The 19,190-nt window shown below is 45.7% G+C and overlaps 1 protein-coding gene and 1 non-coding gene across 6 annotated transcripts in view; one reads left to right on the forward strand and one right to left on the reverse strand.

Moving 5' to 3' along the window:
- The first annotated feature begins 5,389 nt into the window (after window positions 1-5,389).
- The window catches only part of EIF2AK1 (eukaryotic translation initiation factor 2 alpha kinase 1), a 36,638-nt gene continuing 22,837 nt past the window's right edge, over window positions 5,390-19,190 (forward strand). For all 5 annotated transcript variants that reach the window (XM_030796458.1, XM_030796456.1, XM_030796457.1 and 2 more), the window contains exons 1-5: window positions 5,390-5,654; window positions 10,887-11,045; window positions 15,225-15,358; window positions 16,451-16,488; window positions 18,668-18,767. In XM_030796458.1, coding sequence (XP_030652318.1) covers window positions 5,537-5,654; window positions 10,887-11,045; window positions 15,225-15,358; window positions 16,451-16,488; window positions 18,668-18,767 — 549 coding nt within the window. In that variant the 5' untranslated portion in view covers window positions 5,390-5,536. The remainder of the gene's footprint in view (window positions 5,655-10,886; window positions 11,046-15,224; window positions 15,359-16,450; window positions 16,489-18,667; window positions 18,768-19,190) is intronic.
- Window positions 7,039-7,141, reverse strand: LOC115831031. The gene has a single exon (XR_004026581.1). It is a non-coding gene; the product is annotated as a U6 spliceosomal RNA (small nuclear RNA).

The raw sequence follows: 19,190 nt of genomic DNA on the forward strand, positions 1-19,190 counted from the left end.
TGAAGGCAAAGTTGGAGCAGGTGTGTCATGGCCAGAGAAGAAGCAAGGGAGAGAGAAGGGAGGCACCCTTTTTATTTATTTATTTTTAAATTTTATTTATTTATTTATTTATTTATTTATTTATTTATTTATTTTGAGACAGATCTCCCTCTGTGGCCCAGGCTGGAGTGCAGTGGCATGATCTTGGCTTACTGCAACCTCTGCCTCCCAGTTTCAAGCAATTCTCCTGCCTCGGCCTCCCAAGTAGCTGGGATTACAGGCAGGTGCCACCAAACCCAGCTAATTTTTGTATTTTTAGTTGAGTCGGGGGTTTCACCATGTTGGCCCGGCTGGTCTTGAAATCCTGACCGCAGGTGATCCACCCGCCTTGGCCTCCCAAAGTGCTGGGATTATATGCGTGAGCCATGGTGCCCAGGCTATTTTATTTTTTTTTTGAGATGGGGTCTCCCTCTGTCACCCAGGCTGAAGTGCAGTGGCGCGATCTCTGCTCTCTGGAACCTCCACCTCCTGGGTTCAAGCATTATCCTCATTCAGCCTCCTGATTAGCTGGGTCTACAGGTGCACACCCTGCTAACTTTTGTATTTTTAGTAGAGACTGGGTTTCTCCATGTTGGCCAGGCTAGTCTCAAACTCTCAAACTCCTTCCCTCAAATGATCTGCCTGCCTCAGCCTCCCAAAGTGCTGGGATTACAGGCATGAGCCACCATGTCCGGCCTCAGACTTCTTTTTAAACAACCAGATCTGACATGAACTCACAGAGTGAGAACTCACTCATCACCAAGAGGATGCCACTAAGTCATTCATGAGGGATCCTCCCCCATGTCCAATGCCTCCTACTAGGCCCCACCTCCAACATTGGGGTTCACAGTTCTTGTTTTCTTTTCTTTTTTTTTTTTTTTTTAGATGGAGTTTTGCTCTTGTTGCCCATGCTGGAGTGCGGTGGCGCGATCTCGGCTCGCTGCAACTTCCGCCTCCCGGGTTCAAGCGATTCTCCAGCCTCAGCCTCCCGAGTAGCTGGAATTACAGGCGCCCACTACCATGCCCAGCTAATTTTTGTATTTTTGGTAGAAATGGGGTTTCACCGTGTTAGCCAGGATGGTCTTGATCTCCTGACCTCGTGATCCTCCCACCTCAGCCTCCCCAAATGCTGGGATTACAGGCGTGAGCCACCACGCCTGGCCTCTGTTTTTTTTTTTTTTTTTTTTTTTTAATATGCTTTCATTTTTTCGTGATTACAAACACAACTGAATATCAAATGCACAAAGTAAGAATTACACGGGGAAAAAACAAATAAGATACATTCATATATATATCACCTTTTCAAGGCTATTTCCATCCAGAATAACCTTGGTTTGCCAGGGCCAATAGAAAGAAGTCACAAAATCGCCTTTAGTCAAATTTGTGTGTTTGCTTTCTTCTATAATTCCAATACCTCCACCATCAACGACTTGAGATAGCTGCCAAGGTATTATATAATCAGTGCCAGTGTCTTCATTCATTCTACAACGAAGCCTGTCACTTCACACTTGGAAGGTTGCACAGTGGCCAGGCAGAGGCGCTTCTCACTTCCCAGACGCGGTGGCCGGGCAGAGGCGCTCCTCACTTCCCAGACGCGGTGGCCGGGCAGAGGCGCTCCTCACTTCCCAGATGGGGCGGCCAGGCAGAGACGCTCCTCACTTCCTAGGCAGGGTGGCGGCCGGGCAGAGGCGCTCCTCACGTCCCAGACGGGGCAGCCGGGCGGAGGCGCTCCTCACATCCCAGACGATGGGTGGCCAGGCAGAAACGCTCCTCACTTCCTAGACGGGGTGGCGGCCGGGCAGAGGCTGTAATCTTAGCACTTTGGGAGACCAAGGCAGGCGGCTGGGAGGTGGAGGTTGTAGCGAGCTGAGATCACGCCACTGCACTCCAGCCTGGGCAACTTTGAGCATTGAGTGAGCGAGACTCCGTCTATAATCCCAGCACTTCGGGAGGCTGAGGCGGGCAGATCACCGGAGGTCAGGAGTTGGAGACCAGCCTGGCCAACACGGTAAAATCCCGTCTCCACCAAAAATACAAAAACCAGCGAGGCGTGGTGGTGTGCGCCTGCAGTCTCAGGTATTTTGCAGGCCGAGGCTGGAGAATCACGGGAGCCTGAGGCAGGGAGATTGCAGTGAGCCGAGATTATGCCGCTGCACTCCAGCCTGGGCGACAGAGGGAGACCGTCAGAAAGAAAGAGAAAGGGAAGGAAGGAAGGAAGGAAGGAAGGAAGGAGGGAGGGAGGGAGGGAGGGAAGGAAGGAGGGAAGGAGGGAGGGAGGGAAGGAAGGAAGGGAGGGAGGGAGGGAGGGTGTGTTTTTTATTGTAGCACACAGGTGTTAGATATTCACCTGTTTACAATGCCCACCTCCCAGTGGTCTGCTCAACTGGAAACAAAGGTATCTATGGGTTCACATTTCAACATGAGACTTGAAGGGGACACACAGGCAAACTATATCAGAGGGGTATTACAATGGCATTTTGTAGTTGGAGAGAGGTCGGATTCAACTCCAAATACAACAAGGAAATGAGAATCTATAGCCAAAGATGAGTGTGTGTGTTGGCAGGGGCGGTCAGTGCATGGAAAATTACCACGAGGAAATATCAGGGGTTAAGGGGGGATTTCTGGCTAAATCCACCTAATAGGATTCTTGCTGAAAGCAGGCCAGGGTGACGAGACATCACCTGGGGGATGTTAGGGGAGGAGGAACCCAGTTGGTTATAGAGGATGATCAAATATTGAGAATGAGGGATTCAGGCTAAAGCGGCTTACTAGGATTCTTGCAAGAACTGGACAATATAAAGATGAACATGTGAGCTCTAAAATCAGGGCCTAGTTGAGAAATCGGAGGAGCCTGACTAGAGATAAGTCAAGGAGAGAATCTTAATTAACGATTTGACTTTATTCAACATTGCTAAATTGCTCGTTAGCAAGGTCCGATAGTTTCTCTTTTTTCATATCTTCACCAACACTTGGTATGAGAAAGTTTAAATTTGCAAATATATTTTAAAATGATATTTCATCGTTTAACTTGCATTTACTTGTAGCTAATGAAACTTGTGCAGCTTTTCTATCTTATTGGTTATTTGGGGTTCCTCTGTGGTTAACTATGTTTAATATTGCAAGCTGATATGCGATATTGCATTTCTTAAAAAAAATTAATTTCGGCCAGGTGCGGTGGCTCATGTCTGTAATCCCAGCACTCTGGGAGGCCGAGGTGGGCGGATCACGAGGTCAGGGGTTCGAGAGCAGCTGTATAGAGTGTGTTGCTTTTTTTCTCTATGCCTTCAGTAACAATGGGCATTTCTAGTGATGGTGGAAAATGGTGAGAACCAGATTAGCATATCAACGTTATTATTATTTGTTTTAAATTATAGAGAGGAGGTCTCACTAAATTGCCCAGGCTGGTCTCGAACTCCTGGCCTCAAGCAATCCTCCTGCATCAGCCTCTCAAAGTGCTGGAATTATAGGTGTCAGCCACCGTGCCTGGCCCATGCTAACATTTTTAATGCAAGTAAAGTGTGCCATTGTATGAATATTTGTCGTTAATTTAGCCAATTATCTTGTCTTCCAGTTTTGGCATTGTAAGCATTGTTTCAATCATTAGCTTTTTTTTTTTTTTCTTCTAATCTTTTTTTTTTTTTTTAGTTTTTTTTTTATTATTATAGTTTAGGTTTTAGGGTGCATGTGCACAATGTGCAGGTTTGTTACATATGTATCCATGTTGTTTTGCTGCACCCATTAACTCGTCATTTAGCATTAGGTATATCTCCTAATGCTGTCCCTCCCCTCTCCCCCCACCCCACAACAGTCCCCCGAGTGTGATGTTCCCCTTCCTGTGTCCATGAGATCTCAAAACTATGTATTTTTGCTTGTTTTTAACCTTTTTCTTAGGATAAAATTCTGACAGTGGAATTGTTGAAGAAAAAAAGTACTAGTATTTGTATTTTATTTTATTTATTTATTTTTTTGAGACAGAGTCTCGCTCTGTCACCCAGGCTAGAGTGCAGTGGCGCGATCTCGGCTCACTGCCAGCTCCACTTCCCGGGTTCACGCCATTCTCCTGCCTCAGCCTCCGGAGTAGCTGGGACTACAGGCGCCCACCATCACGCCCGGCTCATTTTTTGTATTTTTAGTAGAGATGGGGGTTTCACCGTGTCAGCCAGGATGGTCTCGATCTCCTGACCTCGTGATCCTCCTGCCTCGGCCTCCCAAAGTGCTGGGATTACAGGCGTGAGCCACCACGCCCGGCCAGTATTTGTATTTTTTTTTTTTTTTACAGTATTTGTATTTTTAAAGCTGTGAATACATATAGACAAAACAGTCCTCAGAAGGGGCGTGCTCTTCTAGAACATCAGCAAGGCACAAGAAGGAACACCTCTAATCTTTTTTTTTTTTTTGAGATGGAGTCTTGCTGTGTTGCCCAGGCTGGAGTGCAGTGGCTCAAACTTGGCTCACTGCAAGCTCCGCCTCCTGGGTTCAAGTGATTCTCCTGCTAATTTTTTGTGTTTTTAGTAGAGACGGGGGTTTCACCATGTTGGCCAGGCTGGTTTTGAACTCTTGACCTCAGATGATCCACCTGCCGCGGCCTCCCAAGCTGCTAGGATTACAGAGGTAAGCCATCGCGCCTGGCCCATCTCTAGTGTTTGGAATCTAATCTACCTAGAGAACTATAGCTTTATTTTTTATTTTTCTTTCTTTTCTTTTCTTTTTTTTTTTTTTTTGAGACGGAGTCTCGTTCTGTCGCCCAGGCTGGAGTGCAGTGGCGCAATCTCGGCTCACTGCAAGCTCCGCCTCCCGGGTTCACGCCATTCTCCTGCCTCAGCCTCTCCGAGTAGCTGGGACTACAGGCGCCCGCCACCACGCCCGGCTAATTTTTTGTATTTTTAGTAGAGACGGGGTTTCACCATGGTCTCGATCTCCTGACCTCGTGATCCGCCCGCCTCGGCCTCCCAAAGTGCTGGGATTACAGGCGTGAGCCACCGCGCCCGGCGGCATCTCCCGTTTTTTTGTGGCATAACAGTTGACCAAAATAGGTTCAGGTCTCCTTGAGACAGGTTTTGAAAATGCTTTTTAAAATTTTTTTCCTGGAAAACAAATGACCAAAGTCATTGCTGTACCCACAAAAGGTAAATGTTTCCATTAGTCTCTGCAGACACCTGATTCTTACACTGACACTGGAGTCTGGGCGTGAGATGTGAGCGTTAAGACCCTTCTGGGGTAGCTGGGAACTAGGCCGGGGTTCACCTGGGCGCCCCTGAAACCCAGCCGCCGGTAGACGAGCCCACCAGAGCGCATGCGCCGGGGGTGCTCCGGCGCCTGACACGGCCGATTCTTCTTGTCTGATAAAGGGCGGAGTCTGCTACAGCCCCGCCCCCCAGTTAAGGTGCGCGCGTGGCCGAGGCTGGTTTTCCGTCTGGTGGGGGGTTACTTCCGGGTCAGACGGCGCTAGCTGCAGCATCGAAGTGTGGCAGTGCTGGGCGCGCCGGCGGGCTGGGCTGCGGCCCGCGCGCGGCCGGCGATGCAGGGGGGCAACTCCGGGGTCCGCAAGCGCGAAGAGGAGGGCGACGGGGCTGGGGCTGTGGCTGCGCCGCCGGCCATCGACTTTCCCGCCGAGGGCCCGGACCCCAAATATGACGGTGAGGGATCAGATCGCGGCGTCGCGGCTCTGCTCTCTCTGTCCACCTGCGTTCCTGGGCGGCATAGGCAGCCCTGAGGTTTGCCTGAAGACCCGGGCGAATTTGGCTGCCTCCAGGGTTGAACCGGGGGCCCAGCCGCGCAGTGCGGGGGAGGGGGGCGGCGGGCGGGCCGTCGGGGTAAGGCAAATATTTTTTGGAAAGAATGTCTGCTTCTCGCTCCTTTGTTTACATTTCTGTTCCTTGGTTTCCTCTCTGGGGACTGAGGCCTTCGGATGACTGGGGACATCCCCGAGGCCACCGTCTTGCCCCCACGCCCTGGGTTTTGTCATTGGTTGAGAACGATCTTCTTTCATTACTGCAACGATACTTTTGCAAACTATACGCCGAATAGTTTGGGTTAAGAGTTGTAATTTGTAGCTTTTGTCGTCTTTTTTTTCTTTGGAGCTTTTCTTGTCTTTTGCTTCATTGGAAGGAGAACTAAACATTTCTCATAGTGAGGCAGCGTGGAAATAAATAAACGTCTTTGGTTTAATAAAAAGGCCCACGTTTTTTTTTTTGGAGACAGTCTTGCTCTGTCACCCAGGCTGGAGTGCAGTGGCACAATCATAGCTCATTGCAGCCTACAACTCCTGGGCTCAAGTGATCCTCCAGCCTTAGCCTCCCGAGTAGCTGGGATCACAGGTGCACACCACTATGCCCGGCTAATTTTTAAATTTTTTTTTTACAGAGATGGGGTCTTGCTGTGTTCCCCAGGCTGGTCTCGAACGCCTGGCCTCAAGCGATTCTCCCGCCTCGGCCTTGCAAAGTGCTGGGATTATAGATGTGAGCCACCACTCTCAGCCCCCAAGTTTTCTTGAGGCTTTTGGTTACTAGGAGATATGGGATAGCTAAGTTACTTAGCATAGAGTAAGAGATGCTTAAAACATTGACTCTAACTAGGTGAAAGAGTCCACTATTTTGATGAAAGTGAAATAGAGTCTTTAGTTGCTGCCAGGTGTTTTAGCAATATTAAAAGTTAAATTGTGCTATTAAGAATGAATACATTGGCCGAGTGAGGTCACGCCTGTAATCCCAGCACTTTGGAAGGCTGAGGTGGGCGGATCACCTGAGGTCAGGAGTTCAACACCAGCCTGGTCAACATGGTGAAACCCCCTTTCTACTAAAAATACAAAAATTAGCTGGGCGTGGTGGCGGGCGCCTGTAATCCCAACTACTTTCAAGGCTGAGGTAGGAGAATCGCTTGCTTGAACCCAGGAGGCGGAGGTTGTAGTGAGCCGAGATCGCACCACTGCACTCCAGCCTGGGAGACAGAGGAAACTCCGTCTCAAAAGAAAAACAAAAACAACAACAACAACATTGATTCAGGTTTTTTTTTTTCTTTTTTTTTTTTATGGAATGCTTCAGGAATTTGTGTTTCTTTCTTGTGCAGTAGCTGTGCTAATCTCTGTGTCGTTCCAGTTTTTAGTATATGTGCTGCTGAAGTGCGCATGATTCAGGGAGGTTTTAACTATATGGTAATTCCAATAGAATGACTGCAGAGAATACACTTTGATTTGAAGCATGAAACAAACAAAAAAATGTGTTGCAATTGATTTAAAGGTACAAATTGTTCCTGTAAGAGAAAGCATATGGGAAAAAATAAAGGTGCAAACCGAGATGAAATGGTTTTGATTGATTCAAATGGAATAAATACATGGAAATGTTGTTGCATTTTTATCCTTAATACTACCTATAATTTTTTTTTTTTTTTTTTCTTAAAGAGATGGGGTTGTCCGGGAGGCAGAGGTTGCAGTGAGCCGAGATCGTGCCACTGCACTCCAGCCTGGGCGACAGAGTGAGACTCTGTCTCAAAAAAAAAAGAGATGGGGTCTCCTTTTGTTGCCCAGTCTGGTCTCAAACTCGTGGGCTCAACGGATCCTCCTGCCTCAGCCTCCCAAAGTGCTAGGATTGTAGACATGAGCCACTGTGCCCAGCCAAGCCTATGATTTTTGACCATAAAGAGAAAAGCAGAGTGTGGTACTAATTCCAGTAGGCTATTAACAGAGGAAAATTTTAAAAAACTATTTTTTAATGGACAAATAACTTTTTCCCCACATATAAGGTGGTATATTATAGCTCAGTAATATAGAAAGTGTTATGTCATAGGAAAAGTCCCAGCTGTAAACATGCAAGTGTGTCTTTTCTGTAACACTGTGATAAGGGTTTCTGCAAACTAAAGATTATTCTTGAAGGGAGTGATCTTAGATAAGCTTTTAAAATTTTTCTTTTCCTGGGTTACCAATAATACTGTTGTGCTGACATATGGCCTTTTCTTCCAAAGAGGCCCAGAATGTCCAGACAGAGTTTATGTATTTTTTTTTTTTTTTTTTGAGACGGAGTCTTCCTCTGTTGCCCAGGCTAGAGTGCAGTCGCGCGATCTCGGCTCACTGCAACCTCCGCCCCTCCAGGTTTAAGCCTGCCTCAGCCTCCGGAGTAGCTGGGATTACAGGTGTCTGCCACCACACCCAGCTAATTTCTTGTATTTTTGGTAGAGACGGGGTTTCACCATCTTGGCCAGGCCGGTTTTTTTGTTTTTTTTTTTGTTTTGTTTTGTTTTTTGAGACGGAGTCTTGCTCTGTCCCCCAGGCTGGAGTGCAGTGGTGCGATCTCGGCTCACTGCAAGCTCCGCCTCCCGGGGTTCACGCCATTCTCCTGCCTCAGCCTCCCGAGTAGCTGGGACTACAGGCGCCCGCCAACACGCCCGGCTAATTTTTTGTATTTTTAGTAGAGACGGGGTTTCACCCTGTTAGCCAGGATGGTCTCGATCTCCTGACCTCGTGATCCGCCCGCCTCGGCCTCCCAAAGTGCTGGGATTACAGGCTTGAGCCACCGCGCCCGGCCTGGGCCGGTCTTGAAATCCTGACCTTGTGATCCACCTGCCTTGGCCTCCCAAAGTGCTGGGATTACAGGCGTGAGCCACCGCACCCGGCCTTTTTTTTTTTTTTTTTGAGACTGAGTCTCACACCGTTGCCTGGGCTGGAGTGCAATGGCTCGATCTCGGCTCACTGCAACCTCCACCTCCTGGGTTCAAGCCACTCTCCTGCCTCAGCCTCCCGAGTAGCTGAGATTACAGGTGCCCACCACCACGCCCGGCTAATTTTTTGTATTTTTTAGTAGAGATGGGGTTTCACTATGTTGGCCAAGCTGGTGTTGGACCACTGTGTTGGTTGAACTCCTGAACTCGCGATCCGCCCGCCTCGGCCTCCCAAATTGCTGGGATTACAGGTGTGAGCCACTGCGTCCAGCCCACAGTTTATGTTTTTAAACTTTTTTTAGAGACAGAATCTCGCTCTGTCACACAGTGCAGTGGTATAATCACAGCTTAATGCACCCCTGTTTTCTCAGGCTCAAGCTATCTTCCTGCCTCAGCCTCCTGAGTAACTGGGTCTACAGGTGTGCGCTACCATGCCCAGCGAATTTTTCGTAGTTTTTCTTTGTAGGGACAGGGTCTCAGTATGTTATGCACGCTGGTTTTGAACTCCTGGGCTCAAGCAATCCTCATGCCTTGCCCTCTCAAAGTGCTGGGATTACAGGCGTGAGCCACCGTGCCCGGCCCATTTCATTTTTTTCCTTTTTATTTTTGCATTTATTTATTTATTTTTAATTTTAGAACACTATAATTCACCTGATCATTTTCACTGGATGTAAAAATGAATAGCTAAATAATTTCTGGCAGGTGGTCTGTATGATTTGAAGAATTCATTCTGCTGGCTAATGGCAGAGTCAGAAAATTCAAAACCTAAATGTAACTTTAACATTTTTGGCAATTTATTTATTTATTTATTGAATGAAATGGAGTTTGGCTCTGCCACCCAGGTTGGAGTGCAGTGGCGCGATCGATCCCAGCTCACTGCAACCTCTGCCTCCTGGGTTTTCAAGCGATTCTCCTGCCTCAGCCTCCTGAGTAGCTGGGATCACAGGTGCACACCACCACGCTCACCTAATTTTTGTATTTTTAGTACAGACGGGTTTTCACTATGTTGGCCAGGCTGGTCCTGAGCTCCTGACCTCAGGTGATCCGCTTGCCTCGGCCTAAGTGCTGGAATTACAGATGTGAGCCACCACACCCAGCTAGTTTTTTTTTTTTTTTTGAGACAGAGTTTCACTTTGTTGCCCAGGCTGGAGTGCAATGGCACGATTTCAGCTCACCTCAACCTCTGCCTCCTGGGTTTAAGGGATTCTCCTGCCTCAGCCTCCTGAGTGGCTAGGATTGATTACAGGCATGTGCCACCACGCCTGGCTAATTTTGTTTTTTCATAGAGACAGGGTTTCTCCATGTTGGCCAGGCTGGTCTCGAACTCCTGACCTTAGGTGATCTGCCTGCCTCGGCCTCTCAAAGTGCTGGGATTACAGGCATGAGCCACTGTGCCCAGTTTTTTTTTTTTTTTTTTTTTTTTTTTTTACCTGTTTAGTAATGTCTTAAATAAACAGTAAGTGAGAACTTACGACCTTCAGCCTTAGTGTCAAGTCGTCTGTCTGCATGGTCTCATATAGTGCAAAGAGGATGGGGTTCGGGAGTCAGTCTGATCTGCCTGGTTCACTGGTTCCTCAGCCTCTCTGAGATCAGTGTTTTCATATGTAAAATGGGGATGAACACTTACCTTATATTATTTTTTGAGCATTGAAGGAGATTGTGCATGTAGATAAGTAGCACACGCTCATCGAGAAAAGTTTCCATTTTTCCTATCTTTCCCTCTGTCATCTGCCCAACTTCTTTTTTTTTTTTTTTTTTTTTTTTTTTTGAGATGGAGTTTCGCTCTTGTTGCCCAGGCTGGAATGCAATGGCTTCATCTCGGCTCACCGCAACCTCTGCCTCCCAGGTTCAAGCGATTTTCCTGCCTCAGCCTCCCAAGTAGCTGGGATTACAGGCGCTTGCCACCACACCCAGCTAATTTTGTGTTTTTAGTAGAGACGGGGTTGCTCCATGTTGGTCAGGCTGGTCTCAAACTCCTGACCTCAGGTGATCCGCCAGCCTCAGCCTCCCAAAGTGCTGATCCTCCAGCTTCCAGGATTCAGCTCCAAACTCACTTCCAGAAAGCCTTTCTTGATTAACCCAACTCAGCATAACTATCCTTTTGGTTTTTATCTGCTTACGTTTAAATATTTCGTGTTTCATTAATTAGAATATACTATTTTGTCATTATGAAACAGGTTTACCATTAATTTAAAAATATTTTCCTTTTTAATTTTTAGAATCTGATGTTCCAGCAGAACTCCAGGTGTTAAAAGAACCCCTACAACAGCCAACCTTCCCTTTTGCAGTTGCAAACCAACTCTTGCTGGTTTCTTTGCTGGAGCACTTGAGCCATGTGCATGAACCAGACCCACTTCGTTCAAGACAGGTGTTTAAGTGTAAGTAAGAATAAATGAATCTTGCTAAATAAAGCTTGTAAAGGCTGGGCTCCGTGGTTCACGCCTGTAATCCCAGCACTTTGGGAAGCTGAGGTGGGTGGATCACCCGAGGTCAGGAGATCGAGATCGGCCTGGCTAACATGGCGAAACCCCCTCTCTACTCAAAATATGGAAATTAGCCGGGTGTTGTGGCAGGCGCCTGTAACCCCAGCTACTCGGGAGGCTGAGGCAGAGAATCAGTTGAACTGGGGAGGTGGAAGGTGCAGTGAGCCAAGATAGCGCCACTGCACTCCAGCCTGGGTGAAAGAGTGAGACTGTCTCAAAAATAAATAAATAAATAAATAAATAAATAAATAAAGCTTGTAAAAATACTGTGTTGCTGTTCTCATTTATTCATGGGAGGTAAAAATGAAAACAATTGAACTAATGGAGATAGAGTAGAATGATGGTTCCCAGAGGCTGGGAGGATAGTGGAGGATGGTTAATGGGTACAAAAATATAGTTAGAATAAATTAGATCTGATAGCACAGCAGGGTGACTACAGTCAACAATAATTTATTGTACATTTAAAAATAACCAAAAGATGGCCAGGCGCAGTGGCTCATGCCTGTAATCCCAGCACTTTGGGAGGCCGAGGTGGATGGATCACTTGAGGTCAGGAGTTTGAGACCAGCCTGACCAACATGGTGAAACCCCATCTCTTAAAAAAAAGTGTAAAACTACCCAGGCATGATGGTGCATGGCTGTAATCTCAGCTACTTGGGAGGCTGAGGTAGGAGAATTGCTTGAACCCGGGTGGCGGTGGTTGCAGTGAGCCAAGATCACGCCACTGCACTCCAGCCTGGGCAACGAGGGCGAAACTCCATCTCAAAAAAAAAAAAAAAAAAAAAAAGAATGAGCTGGGCCCAGTGGCTCACGCCTGTAATCCCAGCACTTTGGGAGACTGAGGCGGGTGGATCATGAGGTCAAGAGATCGAGACCATCCTGGCCAACATGGTGAAACCCTGTCTCTACTAAAAATACAAAAATTAGCTGGGCATGGTGGCGGGCACCTGTAATCCCAGCTATTCGGGAGGCTGAGGCTGGAAAATCGCTTGAACCTGGGAGGCGGAGGTTGCAATGAGCTGAGATCGTGCCATTGCACGCAAGCCTGGCGACAGAGCAAGACTCGGTCTCAAAAAAATAAAAATAACGAAAAGAGTATAATTGGATTGTTTGTAACACAAAGAAGGGATAAATGTTTTAGATGATGGATACCCCATTTATCCTGATGTGATTATTACACATCACATGTCTGTATCAAAATATCTCATATACCCCCATAAATATATACATCTACCATGTACTCACAAAAATTAAAAATACAAAATAAAAATATGTTGTTTAATGCTGTGAGTCTGGAAAGCAGCTGGTATACAAAAATTGGAGTGAAATATTGATTTCCCTACTTCAATTCAGCTTACATTTTTCTTTGAGTAATTCCTTATGAATATAACTGTGGATCCTGTAATTGCATAAAATTGGATAAATGAAATATAGTTCTTTTGCATCTATACTATGATAATGCTCACAATTTTTTTTTTTCCTCGAGATGGAGTCACACTCTGTTGCCCAGGCTGGAGTGCACTGGCACGATTTCTGCTCACTGCAATCTCCGCCCCCCGGGTTCAAGTGATTCTCCTGCCTCACCCTCCCGAGTAGCTGGGATTACAGGCACGTGCCACTATGCCCGGGTAATTTTTGTATTTTTAATAGAGACGGGGTTTCACCATGTTGTTCAGGCTGGTCTTGAACTCCTGACCTGGTGATCCACCCGCCTTGGCCTTCAGTGTGCTTTGATCACTCCTGTGAGTAACCAGTGTGCTCCAGTCTGGGTGACATGGTAAGACTCCGCCTCTAGAGAAAAAAAAAAAAGAGTAGTTCCAGCCAGAGATTCTGAGGTTCTTTTTTTTTTTTTTTTTAACCAAAACAATCTCAAACTTATAGATACTTTAATGTGGTCTTAAAACTGAATGTGTTTTTAGTTAAAGATATGTTATCATTTTGGTAAACTTGATGCGACATGAAAAATGGTACAAATATCTGTACCTTGTACACTTACTGCTTCTTGAATAAAGCAAATAATACGCTCTGCATTCCAAGCAGTGGCCTATGTGGTGGGAGGTGGGGTGAACAAGAAGGAAGTGTATTCCTTTGGTTCCAAAGCGCTGGTGCCTCGGAATTATTGTATTAGTCTCATCAAATGGAGAAGCAGATTAGAAAAATACAGTAATCTTGTACATAATTAAAGCAATCCTGTGAATTTTACCGATTTTAAGATAATTTTGAATTCCTTATATACAGCCTCTTTAGATGTTTTTTTTTTTTTTTTTGATGAGGAGTCTCGCTCTGTCGCCCAGGCTGGAGTGCGGTAGTGCGATCTCGGCTCACTGCAACCTCCATGTTCCAGGTTCAAGCGATTCTCTTGCCTCAGCCTCCCAAGTAGCTGGGACTACAGGCACCCACCACCACGCCTGGTTAATTTTTTGTATTTTTAGTAGAGATGGAGTTTCACCGTGTTAGCCAGGATGGTCTTAATCTCGTGACCTCGTGATCTGCCGGCCTCGGCCTCCCAAAGTGCTGGGATTACAGGTGTGAGCCACCGCACCCGGTCTAGATGACTGAATTTTAAAACAAGGTTATTTAAATAAATGTTTTTGATGTGATCAGTGAGTTGATAATCTAAATGGAGAGTTTTCTTTTTCTTTTTTCTTGCAACAAATTTGGCTTTCATAACTGTAGAGTTTTTGATGCAGAAAGAATATCCTTGGTGGGGCATGGTGGCTCATGCCTGTAATCCTAGCACTTTGGGAGGTCGAGGTGGGCGGGTCACGAGGTCAGGTGTTCAAGACCAGCCTGGCCAACATGGTGAAACCCCATCTCTACTAAAAATACAAAAATTAGCCAGGTGTGGTGGCAGGCGCCTGTAATCCCAGCTACTTGGGAGGGTGAGGCATGAGAATCCCTAGAATCCAGGAGGTGGAGGTTGCAGTGATCTGAGATCGCTCCACTGCCCTCCAATTTGGGCAATAGGGTGAGACTCTGTCTCAAAAAAAAAAAAAAAATTAGCCAGGTGTGGTGGTGTGCACCTGTACTCCCAGCTACTCAGGCGACTGAGGCAGAAAAATCACATGAACCCTGGAGGCGGAGGTTGCAGTGAGCCGAGATCGTGCCATTGCACTCCAGCCTGGGCAACAGAGCAAGACTCGGTCTCAAAAAAAAAAAAAAAAAAAAAAAAAGTCCTCATTGGTATCTGTATTTGTTGAATGAGTAGGAGCCAAGGCACCTTTGTGGAAACTTACTTTTTCTAAGGAGCTTGGTATTTGGTTTACACACGTGTACCATGGGCTCTTTGTATGTTGGTTAAAGGTATTTCATGACGATGAATGGTCACTTTTGTTGTAAGTTCTCATCGTATGTTTGCCCTCCTGCCCTTATTCTTCTCTTACTGCCTAACAGCAAAGGGTAATGTGTGGAGTGTCAGAAGAGTTTGTTTACTCTTTTTTTTGGTTGCCCTTTTTTTAGAAACAGCTTAGTACTTTACTGACTAGTCTTGGTAAACAAGTGACTGTACAGGGTGAGAGAAGTAATTATAGTTGTGCTTTTCATGAATGAGTGTACTAGTTGCTCCTTCTCTTTTAGAGAATCATTCCCCAAGTTTCTTCGCTTTTTAAAAAAATTTATCTAAGGGCTGGGCCTGGTGGCTCACGCCTATAATCCCAGCACTTTGGGAGGTGGAGTTGGGCAGATCACTTGAGGCCAGGAGTTCGAGACCAGCCTGGCCAATGTGGCGAAACCCCGTCTTTACTAAAAATAGAAAAATTAGCTGGGCATGGCGGCACACGCCTGTAATCCCAGCTACTTGGGAGGTTGAGGCAGAAGAATCACTTGAACCCGGGAGGTGGAGGTTACAGTGAGCCAAGATAGTTGTCACTGCACTCTCTGTCTCAAAAAACAAAATTTCTTTTAAGTTATTCTAGAGAACATTCTCCAAATTTAACGTGTTTATAAATATAGTATTTTTCCTATTGAGGTTTTTGTATATATTGCTATTATTACACATTCTTCTCTGTGTACACTTTAAAATTGCCATTTTATTAAAGACTTTTCTAATAACAGTTTTTCATATTCTTTTTATAGTACTTTGCCAGACCTTTATCAAAATGGGGCTGCTGTCTTCTTTCACTTGTAGTGACGAGTTTAGCTCACTGAGACTACATCACAACAGAGCTATTACTCACTTAATGAGGTCCGCTAAAGAGAGAGTTCGTCAGGTAAGCCCTAAAAAATATACTTTGGGTATGACAAAAATATACTTTACTTTTAAGATAATTATATTTTAAAGCACTGTGAAATTCTAATTATAAAACAAGTTTTTAAAAGTATAAACTCTAGGCCAGGCGTGGTGCGGTGGCTCATGCCTTAATCCCAGCACTTTGGGAGGCTGAGATGGATCATTTGAGGCCAGGAGTTCAAGGCTGCAGTGAGCCATGGTCATGCCACTGCACTCCAGCCTGAGCAATAGAGTGAGAACCTGCCTGAAAAAAAAAAAGAAGAAAAGGAGAGGCAAAGGAGAGGGCACAGATGGACTGGGATCTTGAGACAATTTCAATTTATTTTTGTTTTGTTTTGTTTTGTTTCGTTTTGAGATATAGTCTCGCACTGTCATCCAGGCTGGAGTGCAGTGGTGCAATCTTGGCTCATTGCAACCTCTGCCTCCCAGGTTCAAGGGATTCTCCTGCCTTAGCCTCCCAAGCACCTGGGACTACAGGCACCTGCCACCACGCCCTACTAATTTTTTGTATTTTTAGTAGAGACAGGGTTTCTTCATGTTGGCCAGGCTGGTCTCGGACTCCTGACCTCGTGATGTGCCTGCCTCGGCCTCCCAAGTGCTGGGATTACAGGCATGAACCACCACGCCCTACCTAATTTATGGTTTTTACTTAGTAAGATGAGAGGTGGTACAGGATTTTGATTAGAGGAGTGACACAATCTGACTTACATTTTAGCGGAGTTACACTGGCTGCTGTGTTGCGAATGGACTGAGGGGGCACGGGCAGAAGCAGGGGGCACGGGCAGAAGCAGGGTGCCAGGTGCCACCATACACGCAAGAGAGGTGGGCAGACAGGAGGGGTGGGGAGCTCCTGCATGGATTTTGAAGGTGACGTTGTCTTGTCTGCTTGCTGGTCAATTCTCAGCTTTGAAATATTTTCAGTTGTAAACTCTTAAGTAATACTGAAAAAGCCAATGGTTTTTAAAATATTGTTTATGCATTTGGGGTTGTTAATGTGATATTGAATTTTGATAGATTCTTTATTCCATGCAAGTTTTCAAAATGCTTTTTAAAAACAATTTTTTAATTGTAGGATCCTTGTGAGGATATTTCTCATATCCAGAAACTCAGGTATGTGTGAAAAACTTTCCTGATTATGCAGACTATTGAAAAGAAATCAAAATTAAGAAAATACTGATTTGAGGTTAAAACATAATATCGTTAGCATTGTTTATGAACATTAAAAACTTTGTTCTCAGCAATTAAGTACTGCTCCGAGACTTGCTTTGCTTCTTATTCCCTCCTCTTTGATCCTCTGCCTCCCACAACTGAGCGTGAATTCCATGGTCACACTGTTAATTCAGATTCCTGATAGCCAGCCTCTGTTAGGGGGACCATTGAATTTTGGCTAGTTTAAATACTAGTTTAAAATCTAACTGGTCTGACCTAAATATTCATCAGCTCATGAATAGATAAGCATGTGGTCTATCCCTGCAATAAAGTGTTATTCAGCTATTAAAAGGAATGAAGTACTGATTCATGCTACAATATGGATGAGTCTTGAAAACATCCTAAGTAAAAACAGCCAGTCATAAAAGGCCACATATTGTGTGATTTCATTTCTTTTTTTTTTTTTTTTTTGAGACGGAGTCTTGCTCTGTCGCCCAGGCTGGAGTGCAGTGGCACGATCTTGGCTCACTGCAAGCTCCGCCTCCCGGGTTCACGCCATTCTCCTGCCTCAGCCTCCCAAGTAGCTGGGACTACAGGCGCCCGCCACCACGCCCGGCTAATTTTTTGTATTTTTAGTAGAGACGGGGTTTCACCGTGTTAGCCAGGATGGTCTCGATCTCCTGACCTCGTGATCCTCCAGCCTCGGCCTCCCAAAGTGCTGGGATTACAGGCTTGAGCCACTGTGCCCGGCTAATTTTTTGCATTTTCAGTAGAGACGGGGTTTCATGGTGTTAGCCAGGATGGTCTCGATCTCCTGACCTCGTGATCCTCCAGCCTCGGCCTCCCAAAGTGCTGAGATTACAGGCTTGAGCCACTGCGCCCGGCTGTGTGATTTCATTTCTATGAAATATCCAGAGTAGGTGAATCCATAGAGATGTAAATAGTGGTTTTCAGGGAGTGGGGTAAGGGAAGGATGGGGAGTGAAAGCTAATGGATATAGGGTTTATTTTGGGGGTGATGAAAATATTCTGAAATTAGGTAGCAGTGATGGTTGCACAACTTTATGTACTAAAAACCACTGAATTGTACATTTGAGAGAGGTGAATTTGACAGTATGTGAATTATATCTTGATAAAGCACTCTACATTTAAAAAAAAAATCTAATTGGTCTACATCATTAAGAAATTTAAGTAGCTGCGTATGGTGGCACATAACCGGTCCCAGCTACTTGGGAGGCTAAGGCAAGAGGATTGCTTGAGCCCAGGAGTCCTGGGCTGCAGTGCATCATGCCAGTCTGGTGTCCGCATTAAGTCTGGCATCAGTATGGTGGTCTCCCAGGAGCAAGGGACCACCAGGTTGCCTAAGGAGGAGTGAAGTAGCCTAGGTTGGAAACAGAGCATGTCAGTACTCTGGTGCTGCTCAGTAGCAGAATCACACCTGTGAATAGCCACTGCAGTCTAGCCTGGGCAACACAGCAAGACCCTGTCTTAGAAGAAAAATAAATAAAAAAGAAATCTCAGTAATTTATTTATTTATTTTTATTTATTTATTTTTTTTTTGAGATGGAGTCTTGCTCTGTCACCCAGGCTGGAGTGCAGTGGCACAATCTCGGCTCACTGCAACCTCCGCCTCCTGGGTTCAACCAATTCTCCTGCGTCAGCCTCCCAAGTAGCTGGGATTACAGGCACCCGCCACCACACCCGGCTAATTTTTGAATTATTATTAGAGACGGGGTTTTACTATGTTGGCCAGGCTGGTCTTGAACTCCTGACCTCATGATCTGCCCTCCCCGGCCTCCTAAAATGCTGGGATTACAGGTGTGAGCCACCACGCCCAGCTGAAATTTCAGTAAATTTATTTCTGAGCATAGCTAACCAACTGCTGGCTGTTAGTGATTCTTAGGATTTCTGCTGTGCAACATCAGTAATAATTTCTACTTGGAATACCAGTTACTGGTGAAACACTTGGTTTTGTTTTCTTCACAGGGATGAAAAATTTCATTTTAGCCCATCCTTTCCAAATCAGCATAGCTTAGTGATACATGAGGTTTGTGAGGTTAGTAATCCTGTGAGCATGAAGTATCCTAGAACATTTTGATTCTCTCATGTTTTAATATTGATTGTTTGTATGTAACTTTCAGATCAAGGGAAGTAGCCTTGGAAGCACAAACTTCACGTTACTTAAATGAATTTGAAGAACTTGCCATCTTAGGAAAAGGTGGATACGGAAGAGTATACAAGGTTGTCTTCCACATACTTGTTTTGACCTACTACCCTAAATAATTGTATTTTCAGATATTGTTTTCATTATTCTTTTATTTATTTGTTTTTTTGAGACGGAGTCTCGCTCTGTCGCCAGGCTGGAGTGCACGGCGCAATCTCAGCTCACTGCAACCTCCAACTCCCTGGTTCAAGCGATTCTTCTGCCTCAGCCTCCCGAGTAGCTGGGATTACAGGCATGTGTCACTACACCCAGCTAATTTTTGTATTTTTAGTAGAGATGGGGTTTCACCGTGTTGGCTAGGATGGTCTTGATCTCCTGACCTTGTGATCCACCCACCTTGGCCTTCCAAAGTGCTGGCATTACAGGCGTAAGCCACCGTGCTTGGCCTGTTTTCATTATTATTATATAAAGCGCTCTAAGGAAAATTCCAAGAAATCATG

The sequence above is a fragment of the Nomascus leucogenys genome, chromosome 17, assembly GCF_006542625.1.
Source record: "Nomascus leucogenys isolate Asia chromosome 17, Asia_NLE_v1, whole genome shotgun sequence".
NCBI lineage: Eukaryota > Metazoa > Chordata > Mammalia > Primates > Hylobatidae > Nomascus > Nomascus leucogenys.